General features: G+C 46.1%; 1 protein-coding gene across 17 annotated transcripts in view; it reads right to left on the minus strand.

The window, feature by feature from the left end:
• Nucleotides 1–18,632, minus strand: part of LOC115096365 (immunoglobulin kappa light chain-like) — an 87,948-nt gene that overhangs the window by 30,480 nt on the left and 38,836 nt on the right. For 3 of the 17 annotated variants that reach the window (XM_029610865.1, XM_029610867.1, XM_029610866.1), the window contains exon 2: nt 17,802–18,127. The exons of 11 other annotated variants lie outside the window; for them this stretch is intronic. In XM_029610865.1, coding sequence (XP_029466725.1) covers nt 17,802–18,127 — 326 coding nt within the window. Of the gene's footprint in view, nt 1–5,540; nt 5,867–5,959; nt 6,044–17,801; nt 18,128–18,220; nt 18,304–18,632 lie in introns of those variants that run through there. 3 more of the 17 variants (XM_029610864.1, XM_029610849.1, XM_029610847.1) reach the window with 3 other exon arrangements.

Genomic DNA, 18,632 nt, shown 5'->3' on the forward strand with positions numbered 1-18,632 from the left:
TTTTTTTGTTATTACATTGAAATTCCCAGTAAAAATAAAATAAAATCTGTATACAGAGGCCCTTACTCTTGTGTAATGTCTGCCTTTTCCATGAGCCCCTCCCAGGCAATAAACAGATGTTTACAATTGAGGTACCAAGCGTGGGACCCAGAGATTATAATAAGCGGGTGAGAGATCTCAAAACATAAATAATCCCAAGTTGAAATTTTGTGACTTCTAGCAGCCGATAACAATAGAAGCTGCTGGGTCCATAAAACGTATTTCATGTGGTTTTGAAATGTTACTTCCAGTCGTATCTGGTCAGATAGAAACAGCTCAAGGTTTCTTGTTTCTCTTGTATCTGCTCTATTTATTGTGTGGTCAGTGGTACATTTTTTCAGTTTATTTTACTGCTGCATGAAAGATTTATGGAGGTGACATTATAACCCGCTCAGATGTTTCTCCATTGTGCAGGATAAAACTGTTTTAAATAAATAAAAATAATAATTTATTCCAGCTTCCCACCGCGTGTGCGCACTCTCTTATATTAGTGGTTACCTGGCTGGTTTTGGTAGAAAGAGAACCAGATGTCCCTCGAGTCCAAACTCCTTCAGAACGTCCAATAGCTCTCTTTGCCCTGATTTTCAGAAGCATTTCCCCACTTAATAATGGCTTTTACCCATGTGAATGCACTTTACCCGTGTAAGTATGATTCTGAAAGTGCTACAGTTTATGCCATTGAATTGTCCATAGGATTTACCTGAATAAGTGCAATTTATGTGGGTGAATGGCTTTTGAAAATTGCTACAATAGTAGTTTCGTTTACACAAGTAAATCCTTCTGAAAATTACCCCCTAAATGGGGTGATCTAGAGGACGGTGAAAGTCCCTGAGCATCTACTGCCAACTCTTTAGTAGTGAAACAAGGAGGTGTGTGACTGTCATGATTTGCAGTTTCCTGTTTTCATTCAGAAAGTCACAGAGGGTTAGAACCAGTAACCAATGGCAGGGCAGCTTTGAAAATGCTTGATGATATCACAGTCTGCTCTGATTTCCCTGAGATGTCAGCTTTACTGAACTCATCTGACCTGTCTGGCCTCTTTCCTTATTGGAAACTAATGTAAGATAGGAAGCAAGCAGTGAATCTGTGCTGGGGCACAGAAAACATGTGAACCGGGACATCACTGAATCTTGTAGTACTTTTGGCAGCAAGTTGAATAAAATTGATTGAATTCTCTGACATTCAGGTTTTCTCCCTTGGATGCACATAGAGACTAGGGATGTGCATTTGTTTAAAACAAAATAGATAATGTCAGCTACATTGTCTACTTTGTTTCATTTCATTGTAACCATCAAACAAAAGAAAAATGCCGAAATTTCGTGTTTTTTTTAGTTTTGTGTCAGTATGTACTAAGTTCCATTGGATTTAGTGCACACTCAGTCTGGGTTGTGTGCACTAACAGAACTTAAAGGTGAATTTTAAAAACCCTGTGTGCGACAAAATGGGGAGATGCATGCACAAATCAGGCTCATGCGTGCCCACTGAATTTTAAAAGCCGCCCAGATGCGTGCAGATCTTCTATTGCGCACACATCTTATTCGATTTAATAGCAGCGAGGTCTAGGTGGGCATTGACATTTCAGGCTGTGGCTAAGCAATGTGCGTGTAAATACTTACGTCCCCAGCGCGTGCCCGGTGCTACTGCTGCGTAAATTTACTTCTACTGTGGAGGAGGTGTAAGTTGTAACCCTTCCCCCCCAAAAAAAAGCAGACATTTTGGAGGGGTTTAAAGGGTCTGGGGTAACTGAGGGAGTGCAGGCTATCAAACCAGGGGGGTGTGGGAGGACATAGCTCTTAACTGGGTGAATTGGTGGACAAACTGGCAAAGCTGACAAGGTGGATATGTGCCAGTTATAAAATACCCTGATTTATGCGATAGACTCGGGATTTGTGCACCCATTTAAGATGAGCTGCACGTGTGTGCATGCTCAGGCCATGTTATAAGAGGTGCACATAACTTACCCCGGAGTACTCAACTTCGACGAAGGAAGTTTATTTCGATGAGGGCTGAAGTTCTTGGAAGAGGAGCTAAGTTTACACTCAAGTTTCCTTGTCGTCTGATTTTATATCAGAACACTAGGTATTAGAGATGTGAATCGTGTGCCAGATCGTCTTAATGATCAGATTCGGCTGGGGGGGGGGGGGGGGAAACCTGATCGTTAAGATATGTGAATTGGAATCGTTTCCGATTCCAATTCACATCGCGAATTGTTTTTTTAGGGAGGCCCGCGCCGCTAAAAAAAAACAACCCACCCGACCCTTTAAATCGACCCCCCCCCTCCTGACCCCCACAAAACCTTTTAAAATTACCTGGTGGTCCGGGGGGCCTCGGGGAGAGGAGAGATCCAGGGGGGCCTCGGGGAGAGATTTCCCGTTCCCAGGCATCAGCTGTTCTAAAAACAAATGGCGCCGATGCCCCTTTGCCCTTACCATGTGACAGGGTATCCGTGCCATTGTTTTTAACCTCCCGGAACAGTTGAGATTATATCTAGATTCCCACTCTTGAGAACCCCATAGGTTTGGAAAAAAGAAAATTAGGAGATGAGGAGATAACTAGGTTGTTTCTATGATTACCTAACTCTCTGCTCTAAGTGAAATACCTGCAGTGTCTCAAAGTGTTTTCCTTATGTTTAGGTGTTAGTATAAAGAAGGAGTTTGTTGAATCCTTGGTTGTTGGTTAATAAAAAACGATTGCAATACCCTCTTGTATACTGTCTTACTGTATCCTGTAAAAATATGAAAAGTTCAATAAAAATTAAAAAAAGAAATGCACATATGTGTGCGCTAGTTAAGTAATTGCCGCGTCCCTGGGCATGAGCAGACGTACACGCGCCAATGTGCGCCTGCATGCCGCTTTGAAAGTTACTGTCCCTGTGCACACTAACCACGAAATTAGGGAAAAAGGAAAAAAAACAAAAGCAATGAACCTTTTTTAAAAATTAAATAAAGCAAAAAAACAAACAAACCAAAAACCAAACAAACCACGAAAACCATTAAATACATAAATATCTGGCATCTTTTGATTTCCCAGAAATTCTCTGGATTTGGGTCTCATACATACATGCAGGCTCTCTCGCATACACGTGAAGGCTCTCATGCACACATGCAAGTGCACTCTCTCTCTCTCATCCACATGCAGGTGCTCTCTCTCATACACATATGCATGGTCTCACTTCCTCCTGCACACAGGCAAGTGCTCTCTCATACACACATAGGGACTCACATGCACATATGCAATCGCTCTCTCTCTCTCATACACACATGCAGGCTCTCACTCCTTCATGCACACAGGCAGGTGCTCTCTCATATACATGGAGGGACTCTCCTGCACGTATGCAGGCTCCGTCTCTTTCATACAGACATGCAGGCTCTCACTTCCTCCTGCACACATGCAGGTTCTTTCTCTTTTACAAACACACACACACCTCTCTAAGGCATCCTCCTTTCTTCTGGGCCTTGTCTAGACCCAGGATGCTTCTTTTTTAGTGCAGGCGGGGAAGTGGGAAGAGGCAGCCCTGCTATCGCCAATCCTGGGCTATAGTCTTTATTCTGGCTGCGGTGGATTGGGCTCCACCATGGAGCTGCTGAGATCTCCTTCGGGCTGCGATGGGTTGGATTCTGGCTAGGGACGATGAAAATGAGAACAGAAAAAGCTGGACCCGGCACTGGAGCTCAGGTGCATTAACAGAAGGCATCAGCAACTGGGAAGAAAGGATGAGCAGATCAGACACTATCAGAGGGGGTTGTGAGGGAAGGATGCATCATCAGCAGGGCTGTTAGAGGTTGGAAGGTGAGGTGCATGGGCAGATCAGACACTATCAGAGGGGGCTGTGAGGGAAGGATGCATCATCAGCAGGGCTGTTAGAGGTTGGAAGGTGAGGGGCATGGGCAGATCAGACACTATCAGAGGGGGCTGTGAGGGAAGGATGCATCATCAGCAGGGCTGTTAGAGGTTGGAAGGTGAGGGGCATGGGCAGATCAGACACTATCAGAGGGGGCTGTGAGGGAAGGATGCATCATCAGCAGGGCTGTTAGAGGTTGGAAGGTGAGGGGCATGGGCAGATCAGACACTATCAGAGGGGGCTGTGAGGGAAGGATGCATCATCAGCAGGGCTGTTAGAGGTTGGAAGGTGAGGTGCATGGGCAGATCAGACACTATCAGAGGGGGATGTGGGGGAAGGATGCATCATCAGCAGGGCTGTTAGAGGTTGGAAGGTGAGGGGCATTGGCAGATCAGACACTATCAGAGGGGGCTGTGAGGGAAGGATGCATCATCAGCAGGGCTGTTAGAGGTTGGAAGGTGAGGGGCATGAAATTCTGAAGCTGTCAGCACATCCTAGAACCTTGCACAATCCCTGTTTCAGACGCTTACTCTCTCCCCCAGCCCATCTTCCCATTTCAGCCTCTTAGATCACAATTCAGTCCCTCCAACCCCATCTTCCTTCTTAGAGCTGCCTGACCCCGCAGGCTCCATCACAAAGCAAAGGTCTCTGGTGTAGCCAAGTAGCAGAAAGAATAGCATCTCTGAAATGAAGCTTAGAAGATGGGAGGAAGGGCATCGCAGGGCAGGGAGCATGAGAATGAGACACAGATCGGGCTCAGAGCTGCTTCCCCAGGATAAACACTGTGCAGTCTTACTCTGCTTATCCGTCCCTGGTACCCTCATCATACTCATTATGCAGTGTTACTCTGCTTATCCGTCCCTGGTACCCTCAGCATACTCATTATGCAGTGTTACTCTGCTTATTCGTCCCTGGTACCCTCAGCATACTCATTATGCAGTGTTACTCTGCTTATCCCTCCCTGGTACCCTCAGCATACTCATTATGCAGTGTTACTCTGCTTATCCCTCCCTGGTACCCTCAGCATACTCATTATGCAGTGTTACTCTGCTTATCCGTCCCTGGTACCCTCAGCATACTCATTATGCAGTGTTACTCTGCTTATCCATCCCTGGTACCCTCAGCATACTCATTATGCCGTGTTACTCTGCTCATCCGTCCCTGGTACCCTCAGCATACTCATTATGCAGTGTTACTCTGCTTATCCGTCCCTGGTACCCTCAGCATACTCATTATGCAGTGTTCCTCTGCTTATCCGTCCCTGGGACCCTCAGCCTACTCATTATGCAGTGTTACTCTGCTTATCCGTCCCTGGGACCCCCAGCATACTCATTATGCAGTGTTACTCTGCTTATCGGTCCCTGGTACCCTCAGCATACTCATTATGCAGTGTTACTCTGCTTATCTTTCCCTGGTACCCTCAGCATACTCATTATGCAGTGTTCCTCAGGCAATGTGCCCTGCATCATTCAGGATTCTCATTGTAAATTCCTGTGGCACCACCATAAGATAATCCTTGATAAGGTGTAGACCCACATGAAGTCTCCCTCCATCTCTCAGTGCTTTCAGCTCATCATGTCTAACACCTGCTCTGTGCTCTTCCTCTTTGTGTGACACTGACAGATCAGTCTGGGTTTTTGTCAGGCGCTGTATCACAGTGGTGCGCTGAGACACTTGAATACCATTTATAACAGTAATAGAGAGCGGTGTCTGTAACTTCTGCATTCTTTATGAGGAACTGATACTCTGTCCCAGCGCTGTTCACAGAGGCTGAGAAATGGGCTGAGGATATTCCCGACCCATATATTGGTGCTGAGAAAGTGTGATGGTGAAACAGAAGGAGCTTCGGTGCCTCTCCCGGGATCTGCCTCTGAAAAGCTATACCATCGTCATCCTTTACTCCAATATCACAGGTGAAAGTTGCAGTTTGTCCGAGACTCACAGAGAGAACAGGAGGCGACAGCACAGGAGGCTGAGACTGAACATCTGGAGAACAGAACAGAAAGAATTGTTAAATTGATATTTGCACCATTATTATTATGGGTAATTCAGTTTATAAATATCCAGTGCCTTACATACCTGCAATGCAGAGCAGGACAGAGAATAACAAGGTCTGGGGCAGCCTCATTGTGAGGGTGAAGTTCTCCTGCTCCCAGCTCTGATCTGTGCTGTAAATTGGCGGGAGCATAAATACCAGCAGCAGGGAGACCCCCGGGGGAGTGCACATGCAAATATGCAAATCATTATAGGTAATTATTACCATTCCTCTGTTACATATGAAATCGGTGTTAGTAAAATCCATCTCCCACTCTAGGCAGAGCTCTGCTGCCTCATTCTGTAGAGATGTAGATGCGTGCGGATCTTCCATTGCGCACACATCTTATTCGATTTAATAGCAGCGTGGGTCTAGGTGGGCATTGACATTTCAGGGTGTGGCTAAGCGATGTGCGTGCAAATACTTAAGTGACCTAATGCGTGCCCAAGACTACTGCTGCGTACATTTACTTCTACTGTGGAGCAGGTGTAAGTTATAACCCCTCCCCCGAAACCCCCCCCAGATATTTTGGAGGGGTTTAAAGGGTCTGGGGTATCTGGGGGAGTGCAGGCTATCAAACCAGGGGGGTTTGGAGGACATAGCTCTTACCTGGAGGACAAACTGATAAAGCTGTTAATGGTGTGGATAAGAACCAGTTATAAAATACCCTGATTTATGCGATAGACTCGGGATTTGTGCACCCATTTAAGATGAGCTGCACGTGTGTGCATGCTCAGGCCATATTATAAGAGGTGCACATATGTGCGCGCTAGTTAAGTCATTCCTGCATCCCTGGGCATGAGCCGATGTACGCGCGCCAACGTGCGCCTGCATGCCGCTTTGAAAGTTACCGTCCCTGTGCACACTAACCACGAAATTAGGGAAAAAGGAAAAAAAAAAACAAAAGCAATGAACCATTTTTAAAAATTAAATCAAGCAAAAAAAAAAAAAAAACCAAACAAACAAACCACGAAAACCACATGAAAAAAGCCAAAACACTGCACACAGCTAATAGAGACTACAAGGTCTCCTTTCACCTGAGTCTGAATTTAGCTTTATTAGACACTTACATTACAGACAGACTGATAAGCATTAGGTAACTAAAAGCTCCTCTCATGGAAACCTCCTGACATTAAACAGTTTCCAGACTGTAGAAGAGCTGAGGGCAGTCAGACTCCCCGACTCTCAGCTAAGAGCAGGAGAGATCAGGCTAGGCTGGCTCAATGTGGAATCAATCATTATTCCAGAGGAAGCTTTCCCTAGATCTTCCTCCATCGCTGACTGCTTCATTTTATCAGTACAGCACTCAGCATTCAAAGGGTTTGTCCTGCTAACTTTTGGAGCAAGCTGGATAAGCCCCGGTGTTTAAAATCCCCCCTCCCCCATTAACCGGGTAAATTCTGTCTGGGGTAATCGTTGATAACTTCTAATACCCTGTCCAGGAGCCACTATAAACTGTCCGTGCATGCTTGGGCGTTATTGCCTCAGAAGTTACCTGAGAGCAGTGATTGTATTTATCAGTGTCTCCCAGCTAATCTCAGCCTGAAGCAGCCTCTGCCACACGTCTGCCCATCCTTGGTGCAGGTCATTTGCATGAGAAGTTACCTGAGAGCAGTGATTGTATTTATCAGTGTCTCAGAGCTAATCTCAGCCTGAAGCAGCCTCTGCCACACGTCTGCCCATCCTTGGTGCAGGTCATTTGTATGAGAAGTTACCTGAGAGAGTGATTGTATTTATCAGTGTCTCCCAGCTAATCTCAGCCTGAAGCAGCCTCTGCCACACGTCTGCCAATCCTTGGTGCATGTCATTTGCATGAGAAGTTACCTGAGAGAGTGATTGTATTTATCAGTGTCTCCCAGCTAATCTCAGCCTGAAGCAGCCTCTGCCACACGTCTGCCCATCCTTGGTGCAGGTCATTTGCATGAGAAGTTACCTGAGAGCAGTGATTGTATTTATCAGTGTCTCCCAGCTAATCTCAGCCTGAAGCAGCCTCTGCCACACGTCTGCCCATCCTTGGTGCATGTCATTTGCATGAGAAGTTACCTGAGAGAGTGATTGTATTTATCAGTGACTCCCAGCTAATCTCAGCCTGAAGCAGCCTCTGCCACACGTCTGCCCATCCTTGGTGCAGGTCATTTGCATGAGAAGTTACCTGAGAGCAGTGATTGTATTTATCAGTGTCTCCCAGCTAATCTCAGCCTGAAGCAGCCTCTGCCACACGTCTGCCAATCCTTGGTGCATGTCATTTGCATGAGAAGTTACCTGAGAGAGTGATTGTATTTATCAGTGTCTCCCAGCTAATCTCAGCCTGAAGCAGCCTCTGCCACACGTCTGCCCATCCTTGGTGCAGGTCATTTGCATGAGAAGTTACCTGAGAGCAGTGATTGTATTTATCAGTGACTCCCAGCTAATCTCAGCCTGAAGCAGCCTCTGCCACACGTCTGCCCATCCTTGGTGCAGGTCATTTGCATGAGAAGTTACCTGAGAGCAGTGATTGTATTTATCAGTGTCTCCCAGCTAATCTCAGCCTGAAGCAGCCTCTGCCACACGTCTGCCCATCCTTGGTGCAGGTCATTTGCATGAGAAGTTACCTGAGAGCAGTGATTGTATTTATCAGTGTCTCCCAGCTAATCTCAGCCTGAAGCAGCCTCTGCCACACGTCTGCCCATCCTTGGTGCATGTCATTTGCATGAGAAGTTACCTGAGAGAGTGATTGTATTTATCAGTGACTCCCAGCTAATCTCAGCCTGAAGCAGCCTCTGCCACACTTCTGGCCATCCTTGGTGCAGGTCATTTGCATGAGAAGTTACCTGAGAGCAGTGATTGTATTTATCAGTGTCTCCCAGCTAATCTCTGCCTGAAGCAGCCTCTGCTACACGTCTGGCCATCTTTGGTGCATGTCATTTGCATGAGTAGTGAAGCATAATTCAGAAGAATGAGGCTTCTCATGAAATCTAAGTGTTAATTAAATTGATAAAAATTACAAAAAGATGCATACACGGATTTAAAGTGCAAAGCGAAGAAGAAGAAGAATTTTTGAAATAAAGCATTGAAGTATAGGAAGGTTGGAGGTTTTTGACCTATGATTATAAATGAGCAGATGCCTTTTGTTCAATTTCCAACAAGCAGGCATCAGCGCATTCTGAGGTCTTTTACTTTTATTGAACGCATTTGGGGTTATGGTCACAGGCACTGGTCCGTCAGTTTAAAGTGAAGAATATTTTCTTTTTGCTCTACTTTTTATTCCTTCACGTGCCTGTTTTTGATTAATTTATCAGTAGTGTGTGGATCCCCTGGTCGCCCACTAGATGGCTCCAGATCAGTGCCCAAGTTTTTCCACCTTAGTGGGAGAGACCATTTCTATGCAGCACCTCCCCTTCAGGATGGCTGGAAATCGTTTCCCTTTAGTCCTCTTGGCGGGGCTAGGAGTAGGAGTAGTATGATTATATTGGTTAAGCATCTGAAGAGTGAGGAGCTATTTTTGCTTTTCCTTATTTGAGTGAGGCCTACCCACTTCACTCGATGTTTTGTCACTGAGGAGAATCCAAGCTGTGCACTCCCTGTCTATGAGATCTCCCTCATTTGCATGGAGACTGTGTTAAGGTTTTTTGCTATTTTTATAAGGTTTGACTGCTGTGAACCCTGCACCCATTTGGTGATGGTCTTCCCTGGATCCAGAGACCAGGGAGCTGAAGATCTCTCCAGAGAAGAAGCTGCAGTGACAGAGTGAGAGTTTTGGCTTTGAAGATTGTTTCTCCTGTGTTGTAAGGAGGTTTTTTTGATCCACCCTTCCTCCCAGAGAAGCTGGGCTGTGATAGCTGCCTTTCTGCTCACATCAGACTTGTCCTTCAGAGAAGTCACCACCATCAGAAGGTCGGGAAGAAGGAGCAAGATCTGGAGATCCCCAATTGGATCTCCAGCCCAAAGGACCAGGTCACAGACTGAGTTCAAGAGATGGAACATTTAGATTTGGGTAAGAGTTTTCCAAGATTTAGGGGTCTCCCCATCACTAGAATTTCCTTGGCCCACTGGGACAACTTAAGCACTCAGTAGAGGAGTGATAAGCCTCATCCCAGGAGCCTGAGAGACAGGACACATACCCAGAGCAAAAGAGAGCCGGGTAAATTGAGACAACTGTAAATCTCACATTTTGGATTGATTATTGGACATTGATTTCACTGTGAAGAATCAGTATATCTATTCTGAACACCCACATCTGTCTCCAGCCTGTCTATCCCTACAGCGGTACATCACAAAAGTCACCAGAGATACACACACACCAGGAGGAATTCACCTCACCGCCTGGGCCATGAAAGTTTGCCTTCACCCCACACCTTTGGGACCAGGACCTGGGGAAGGGAAATAGTGAAGGAAGCCCCAGAGACATAACTGGGATCTATTAAACCCAGGTCCTTCCTCCTCAGCGACAAGACAGAGGTTTGGGGTCAGTAGCAACTTAAGCAGATTCACAAGGCAAACGCACAGTTCAGTCCAGTCCAGAGCAGCTTAAACAAGGCACAGATACACTTTCCTTATCTCTTCACCTGGCAGTTCTTCCTCCTGCTCCTTTGCACTTCCAGCTTAGTCAGACCCAGGGCTTGGATCTGGCACCATGAGCCTTCATTCACAAGGATCCACTGCTTCAGTTTCCTTATTTTATACCCCCTCCCAGCTCACTTCTTGACCAGTCACTGTGTTTGGTCCGCGCCTGCTTCAGGAACGCTACAATCACGGGCCCTGAATTTGGCCACCAGGTGTTACCCTTAAGGGATGACTGAAAGGTGTCTGGACTTTTTTCTGGACAGTACTGATTTTTGCATCAATGTCCAAAAGCTAGAGCTAGCACTAAAAACCTAGAAATTGTCTGAATTTAAATCCTCTGAGTCCCGCTCTGACTGTAGGCTGCAGCCAGCAAATTTCTCCTCCTCCTCCTCCAATCCCAAACCCACTCCTCCCCAGCTTTGAACTGCTCAGTTAAGTCAATTTGTAGATTATTCCTTGATAACGGGAGGAGACTTTAATTCAATTATTAATGTCATTCCAGATGCTAAACCTTCTGCAAAGTATTCTGGACTGAGCATTTTAATGAAAGAGTTACGGCTGCTGGACGTTTGCCTAATCTCACACCCTGAAGAGCTTAATTTTACTCTTCCTTCCCAACCACATAAACGTTGCTTTCGCAGAGATTAGTTTTTAATATCCTCCTCCTTATTTAATAAAGTGTAGGACGTTGATACTGGTACATGCCCCACGTTTGTTACAGTTGCTCCTTGGTGAGGTTCAAAGTCACGCTTGTACATGGTGGCTTCATCCCTCTTTCTCTCATGATGAACAGTGTGAAGAAAACCTCTGTGAGAAATGGGAGGAATATTTAGCCATTAGTGACTCTGTAAAATCATTCTGCTGCCACGCTATGGGCAGATGGTAAAGCGGTCAGGAGAGAAGAGGTCATTGCTTAGGTTACAAGGAAGCACAAATCCCAGGGCAGAGAAACATTCAAGCTCCGGGTAGAAGCGGGGAACTGACGGGACAATACGTGCCAATTCATGGGGAATTGTAAAAGCCCGATGCGCGCCTTAATTAGGGGACGCACGGATAGGTCGGGCTCACGCGCGCTGAGTGGATGCTGAAAGTCGCCCGGGTATGCGCACTCACATCTTGGAGGTTTTTTTAAAAAGGGGCGGGAATGGGCGTGGAATAGGCGGGGCTTGGGCGTTTCGGGGCACGAGGCTGAGATGTGCGCATGAATACTTACGCGACCCGGCGCGCGGCGAGGCCTCCTGCTGCCTAACTTTACTTCTGCTGTGGATGCCCTGTAAGTCATAAAATAAAGATCAATAGGCAGATCGGTGGGGTTTTACGGATCGGGGATACCTGGAGGGAGTGAAGGCTCTTAAACCAGGGGGGGGGGGGGGGGTTTGGAAGACCTCTTTCTTAACTGGGTGAACTGGAGACTAACTGGTAAAACTGGAAAAGGTGTTGGTGCGCGATCCTTTCCAAATCCTCTGATTTACATGATAGAAGCGCATTTGCACGCACTCGCTCGCACCCACATGTGCGCGTGGCCAGGCTATTTTATAAAATGCACGCCTAGATGTGTGCAAGTTATTAAATAGCCGTGTCCCTGGGTGCGGGCCGACGCCCATGCGCACCTGTCAGCCCACACGCTGGTTTGAAAGTGACTGTCTTTATGTTTCCTGCCATTAAATCGAAATCTGAGGATATGAAATACACATTAAATCAGTTAGTACAGCTGAGAGCCCTAAGAACCATGCGGAATTTCAGAAGTGAATTGTTTTGTGAGGGTAATAAAGCTGGTGAGCTTCTAGCTCAGATGGTTAGGAGTGCTAAATCTAGACAATATATTACTTCCATCAAAGATCATCTTGGTGAGGAAGATACGAGTAGTTACGTGTGCTGTTTGACAACCAGTGACAACAGATATTTTTTTGAAACATTACTCTCAGCTGTACTCTCTATTTTAGTCTCCATTAACAATAGGGGAGTGTTTTTTTCCAAGACACATCTCTTCCTCAGGATTCGGACTCTCAAAAAGAAATTTTACACCTACCTGTAACAGAATTGGAAATTGATTTTGCTATTAAAAATTTGAAATTGGGAAAGACTCCAGGCCTAGATGGCTTGGGGTCTGAATACTATAAGATATTGAGATCATCCATTTCTAAACCTCTGTTACAATATTATAAGTGCATATATTATATAGGGGCCTTCTTACCTGGGGATAATCAAGCCCTGATGTCATGCAAAAAAAGGTAAAGATTCTTAATATCTGACCTCTTGTCTTCCTATATCTTTATTGTAACACCCCCTTGACCACTTACCTCGTGGGGCATTCCTGAGTCTGGCACCAACCTGGCGGGAGCCCTCCTAGGGCAGACTCCGTCGGTCCTCGCGTTCTTGGCACCTAATGCCTCTGCCTGGGGAAGGTGATTTCCCTCCCTTCACCCTAGGAAATCAAATGGGACTGTGATCAAGGTTGGTAGTATGTACAAATATATACAGGTATACTAGACTATATAAGTATATACATTTCTACATGACTGTGTACATCACTAATAGGATGTCAAACAGCACACTTATCTACTCGTGGTCAATAGTCTCAGGCCACACAGCTATATACATTTTTATAAGGTAGCAAAGACACTTAATATTTGACAATTTGGGATTGTTGGCCCCCACATATACCACCATATAGAAGGGACATGTTGCATTCCCGCTTAATAAAGTATTATTCTTATCCTCCCCCTTTTATTCCAAGTCTCACCCATGTGAAAAGATGCAACTGGGCTGATGGGCAGTGTTGGCCTAGGGGGTCAATTGTTTCTAAACCACTGCCAGCTCCTCGGTGCTGCTTCCGCATAGCTGATAGGTATGTGTCAATGCTGGAGTCAGTGCACACCCTTCTGGCGACCTGACTACACCTCATAAGAACATAAGAAAATGCCATACTGGGTCAGACCAAGGGTCCATCAAGCCCAGCATCCTGTTTCCAACAGCGCCAATCCAGGCCATAAGAACCTGGCAAGTACCCAAAAACTAAGTCTATTCCATGTTACCATTGCTAATGGCAGTGGCTATTCTCTAAGTGAACTTAATAGCAGGTAATGAACTTCTCCTCCAAGAACATATCCAATCCTTTTTTAAACACAGCTATACTAACTGCACTAACCACATTCTCTGGCAACAAATTCCAGAGTTTAATTGTGCGTTGAGTAAAAAAGAACTTTCTCCGATTAGTTTTAAATGTGCCCCATGCTAACTTCATGGAGTGCCCCCTAGTCTTTCTACTATCCGAAAGAGTAAATAACCGATTCACATCTACCCGTTCTAGACCTCTCATGATTTTAAACACCTCTATCATATCCCCCCTCAGCCGTCTCTTCTCCAAGCTGAAAAGTCCTAACCTCTTTAGTCTTTCCTCATAGGGGAGCTGTTCCATTCCCCTTATTTTGGTAGCCCTTCTCTGTACCTTCTCCATCACAACTATATCTTTTTTGAGATGCGGCGACCAGAATTGTACACAGTATTCAAGGTGCGGTCTCACCATGGAGCGATATAGAGGCATTATGACATTTTCCGTTTTATTCACCATTCCCTTTCTAATAATTCCCAACATTCTGTTTGCTTTTTTGACTGCCGCAGCACACTGAGCCGACGATTTCAATGTATTATCCACTATGATGCCTAGATCTCTTTCTTGGGTTGTAGCACCTAATAAGGAACCCAACATTGTGTAATTATAGCATGGGTTATTTTTCACTATATGCATCACCTTGCAGTTATCCACATTAAATTTCATCTGCCGTTTGGATGCCCAATTTTCCAGTCTCACAAGGTCTTCCTGCAATTTATCACAATCTGCTTGTGATTTAACTACTCTGAACAATTTTGTGTCATCTGCAAATTTGATTATCTCACTCGTCGTATTTCTTTCCAGATCATTTATAAATATATTGAAAAGTAAGGGTCCCAATACAGATCCCTGAGGCACTCCACTGTCCACTCCCTTCCACTGAGAAAATTTTCCATTTAATCCTACTCTCTGTTTCCTGTCTTTTAGGCAGTTTGCAATTCTTGCAATGTCAAAGATTCAAAGCTGCAAAAATCAATAGTTCACCTCCAAGATGTACATTGGCTGAAGTGGCATTCCCAAAGCTTGAATTAGAGGAGCAGCTTCGTGACGGGTGGTAAGGGCCCAAAGAAGCGATGGACCTGGAGGGCAGCAAAGGATTCCTGCAGACATCTACGGAAGGTCTCTGCTCTTTACCCATCCATAATAGCCTTCACTTCCGAAGGAGTTTAGAGGGTCCTGAGTAGGAAGACCGCTGACAAGCAGGGCAGGGAAAGTGAAGCTTAAGAAGATGGCAGACACATCCTTCAATTTGATTGGTGAGTAAAGATACTGTATCCCATAAACTCCTCTGGAGAAAAAGTAGCTATTGATGATGGGGTCACAAGATTGGTACTGATAGGTTTCACTTAAGGGAGATGCAGAGAAACGGACAGTGTTAGCCTTTCAAGGCAAGATGGAGATGCTGTTATTTAAGTCCATTGGCTGTCAGTGGGGAGAGCACTAGTTGCCATGATAATAAAACTGGAAGATTGATTTGTTTCCTAATCAGGTTTCAAAGTCGCGCCAACTCAGGAAAGGGTCCAAGAGGATGGGTGCTGAAAGGTGGTAGAATGGGAATAGCGGTAGTGAAAGTTCTTATAAGTTTAGAGAAAACTCTCCACATTGGTGTCCTGGAAAAGGTGATTGATGCTCTGCTGTGCTCTTGAAAAGATGGAATCCCAATTCTAGGACCCTTTAGAGCTGAGGTCCAGTAGAGTGAGCCATAAGCACTATTAATCCAGAGGTACCACTAGTTTTACTTCCTACCAAACCAGGAGCAGAAGACTGGGTTGAGCTGAAGAAATAAAACCAGGCCTTGAGTACAGGCGCCTCCTGCAGGTCTAGAAGAAAACCAGAGGACCTTGAACAGCTGTGGAACTTGAACACCATTAGATGCAGGCGCCCCCTGCAGGTCAACGGTACTATGATGAAGAGAGAATCAGGAGACTTGGAATAGCTATAGAAGTTGAAACCTGGGTGCAGGCACCTTCTGCAGGTCATAAGGATCCCAGGAACAAATGCAGACGCCTCCTGTGGGTTGTATGAAAATGTTCCAGGAAAGTTTGCAGGTGCTTCCTGCAGGTCAAAAGACGTTCCAGGAACAGACTGAAGAGCTTGAAATGAATCTTGGATGCAGGTGCCTCCTGAGGGTTGTCAAAAAAGAAAATTCAAACCCAAACATGCTTAGTAGGAGTTCTTGACTTGGAACAAGACACAAAAGTCCAGGAAACACGGGCCTGTCACAAGACACGCTCACCAAATTCATGGCCTTTGCAACCTGTTATGAGTGCAAGGTGTAGTCACTTGCTCGAGAGACTGAGCCCTTGGATCATTGCACAACCTCTCGGTGAGGCTCCAAGGAAGACATCATGGGAGGTGAATGTATCCAGGCTCAGGCTGGACGTGGAACATAGCTCTCAGACCTCTGCTGAATCTGCGTGCACAGAGTGAGTCCCAGCAACGCAAGGCTGGTCTCTAGGGTAGTGTCCGGCCACTCAATAGTCCTTTTGAACCTGCCACTTGGAATGGCCAGTGCATGGACGAAGGCTCTGGAGACGAGGAACTTAGACAAAGGCTCCGATTCAGGTTAGAGTTCAGTATCCTTGGGCAGTGCATCTCAGCGTGCCCTACACACCCTGCTCTACCACCCCAGTTCCACTGATTTTTTGTCTGCAAATTAAGGCCCCTGAATTACCCCCTTTCATCCTCAACTTTCTCTGTTCCACCCCCTCCCTGCTAATCCACACTCTCTCTCCCACACCATCCCCCAGGGATGACCCCGGCTTTCTGTGCTCTCGCCCCCTTAGGAGTCACAGCTCCCAGACTTGTGCACCCTTACTCTCTCCCCAGAGCTGTCTGCAGGGAGTGCCCCAGGCTCCCTCCTCCCCCTACCTGCAGCCTCACTCAAGGGGAGTGGCGGGAGCAGTAAACAGAGGGACCCTGAGCTTTTCACTCTTTCCCTGGAGACCGGCAAGTGATGCAAATTTCCTGAGTCTCTGGGGTGAATCCAGAGAGTTCCCACTCCCAGCTCTGCTTATGAACCCCTGAGGAGCAAGCCCGCTCCTCAAGGGAGGAGTTCTAGGCCTGGGCTTGGGGAGCAAGCAAACGCTTTTTGTCTTCTCATCTTCCCTTCCATATGGCCATTAGGTGGCTCAGAGGCAAGGCCCCTGCCTCTCGCCCTGGCACTTTGAGACGGAGTTAAACTGTTTTTGCCCTGAACTCTGTAATTGCAGTTTCTATACAAGGAGGGTGGAGTAAACGGCACACACATGTAGACAACATACAATGAAAAATAATGTGTGTGGCAAACAATATACCCAACAATATCTCTTAACAATATAGAAAATACAACCAGCAATGTAGTCTATATTTGTAAGTGCACAGTCACAGAAAATATAAAACATATAAAGCACAAAACATAAAACACAAACTATATGTGTGTTTTATAATTTCTGTGACTGTGTACTTACAAATATAGACTACATTGCTGATTGTATGTACAATTAAAGTTTCTATATTGTTAAAGAGATATTGATGAGTGTATTGTTTGCCACACATTATTTTTCAGTGCAGTTTCTATGCCTTTCTGCCTCCCCCCTGCAATCTCTGCAGCTCTTATGCCAAGCGTTCTTAGTTAAGGCTGCAGCTTCTGATCGCACTGCTACAAGCCCTTTATTCAGAGGGTGTATAAGCCACAGAATGGCCCGGCCATCAGGTGGACTGTACCCTGTACTACAGGGAGCTGCGATGCTTCCTGAAAGAGTTCAGACTACATCCTATCATGCTGGCCAAGGGCCATCTGCAAGCTGAACTGCCCAAAGCACACCGTGCAACCTGCCACCCCACCCCACTGCTCCCCCAATCTCTCGGTGATGTGAAACGCCTCTTGCAGCTTTGGACCTCTGGTTTAGAGTCTGTGACTTAGGCTGGGCATTGGGGGTGGGATAGGGATAGCAGCAGAAATCAGTGACCCAGACTGTGCCTGCGGCTGGAATTATACAGACCCTGCAGTCAGTGACCCAGGCTATGCTCTGGGGATAGGATACGGGGCAGGTTCCTTCCCAAAGATCTCACTGAAATGTGACTCCTGGAAGAGAAGGAAGGACAAGGAAGCAGCAGGGGAGCAGCACAGCTCCCTCCCTAATTCACTCAGCGCTTTCAGCTCATCAAGTCTAACACCTGCTCTGTGCTCTTCCTCTTTGTGTGACACTGACAGATCAGTCTGGGTTTTTGTCAGGCGCTGTATCACAGTGGTATCCTGGGGAACTCTCGTACCATTTCAGACAGTAATAGAGAGCGGTGTCTGTGACTTCTGCATTCTTTATGAGGAGCTGATACTCCGTCCCAGCGCTGTTCACAGAGGCTGAGAAATGGGCTGAGGATATTCCCGGCCCATACTGTGGTGCTGAGTAGGAGTGATGGTGATACAGGAGGAGCTTCGGTGCCTCTCCTGGGATCTGGCTCAGGAAGCGTGTAACACCTCCTTCCTTTACTCCAACATCACAGGTAAATGTTGCACTTTGTCCGAGACTCACAGAGAGAACAGCAGGCGACAGCACAGGAGTCTCAGACTGAACAGCTGGAGAACAGAACAGAAAGAATTGTTAAATTAATATTTGCACCATGGTTATTATGGATAATTGAGTTTATAAATATCCAGTGCCTTACATACCTGCAATGCAGAGCAGGAGAGAGAATAACAAGGTCTGTGGCAGCCTCATTGTGAGGGTGAAGTTCTCCTGCTCCCAGCTCTGATCTGTGCTGTAAATTGGCGGGAGCATAAATACCAGCAGCAGGGAGACCCCCGGGGAGTGCACATGCAAATATGCAAATCATTATAGGTAATTATTACCATTCCTCTGTTACATATGAAATCGGTGTTAGTAAGATCCATCTCCCACTCTAGGCAGAGCTCTGCTGCTTCATTCTGTAGAGAATTTGTCTCTGAATTTTACTCCTGGGGGTTTGGGTTTCCATGTTCATTCTGTAGAGATTTTGTCTCTGAATTTTACTCCTGGGGGTTTGGGTTTCCATGTTCATTCTGTAGAGATTTTGTCTCTGAATTTTACTCCTGGGGGTTTGGG

The sequence above is a fragment of the Rhinatrema bivittatum genome, chromosome 8 (assembly GCF_901001135.1).
Source record: "Rhinatrema bivittatum chromosome 8, aRhiBiv1.1, whole genome shotgun sequence".
Taxonomy (NCBI): Eukaryota; Metazoa; Chordata; class Amphibia; order Gymnophiona; family Rhinatrematidae; genus Rhinatrema; species Rhinatrema bivittatum.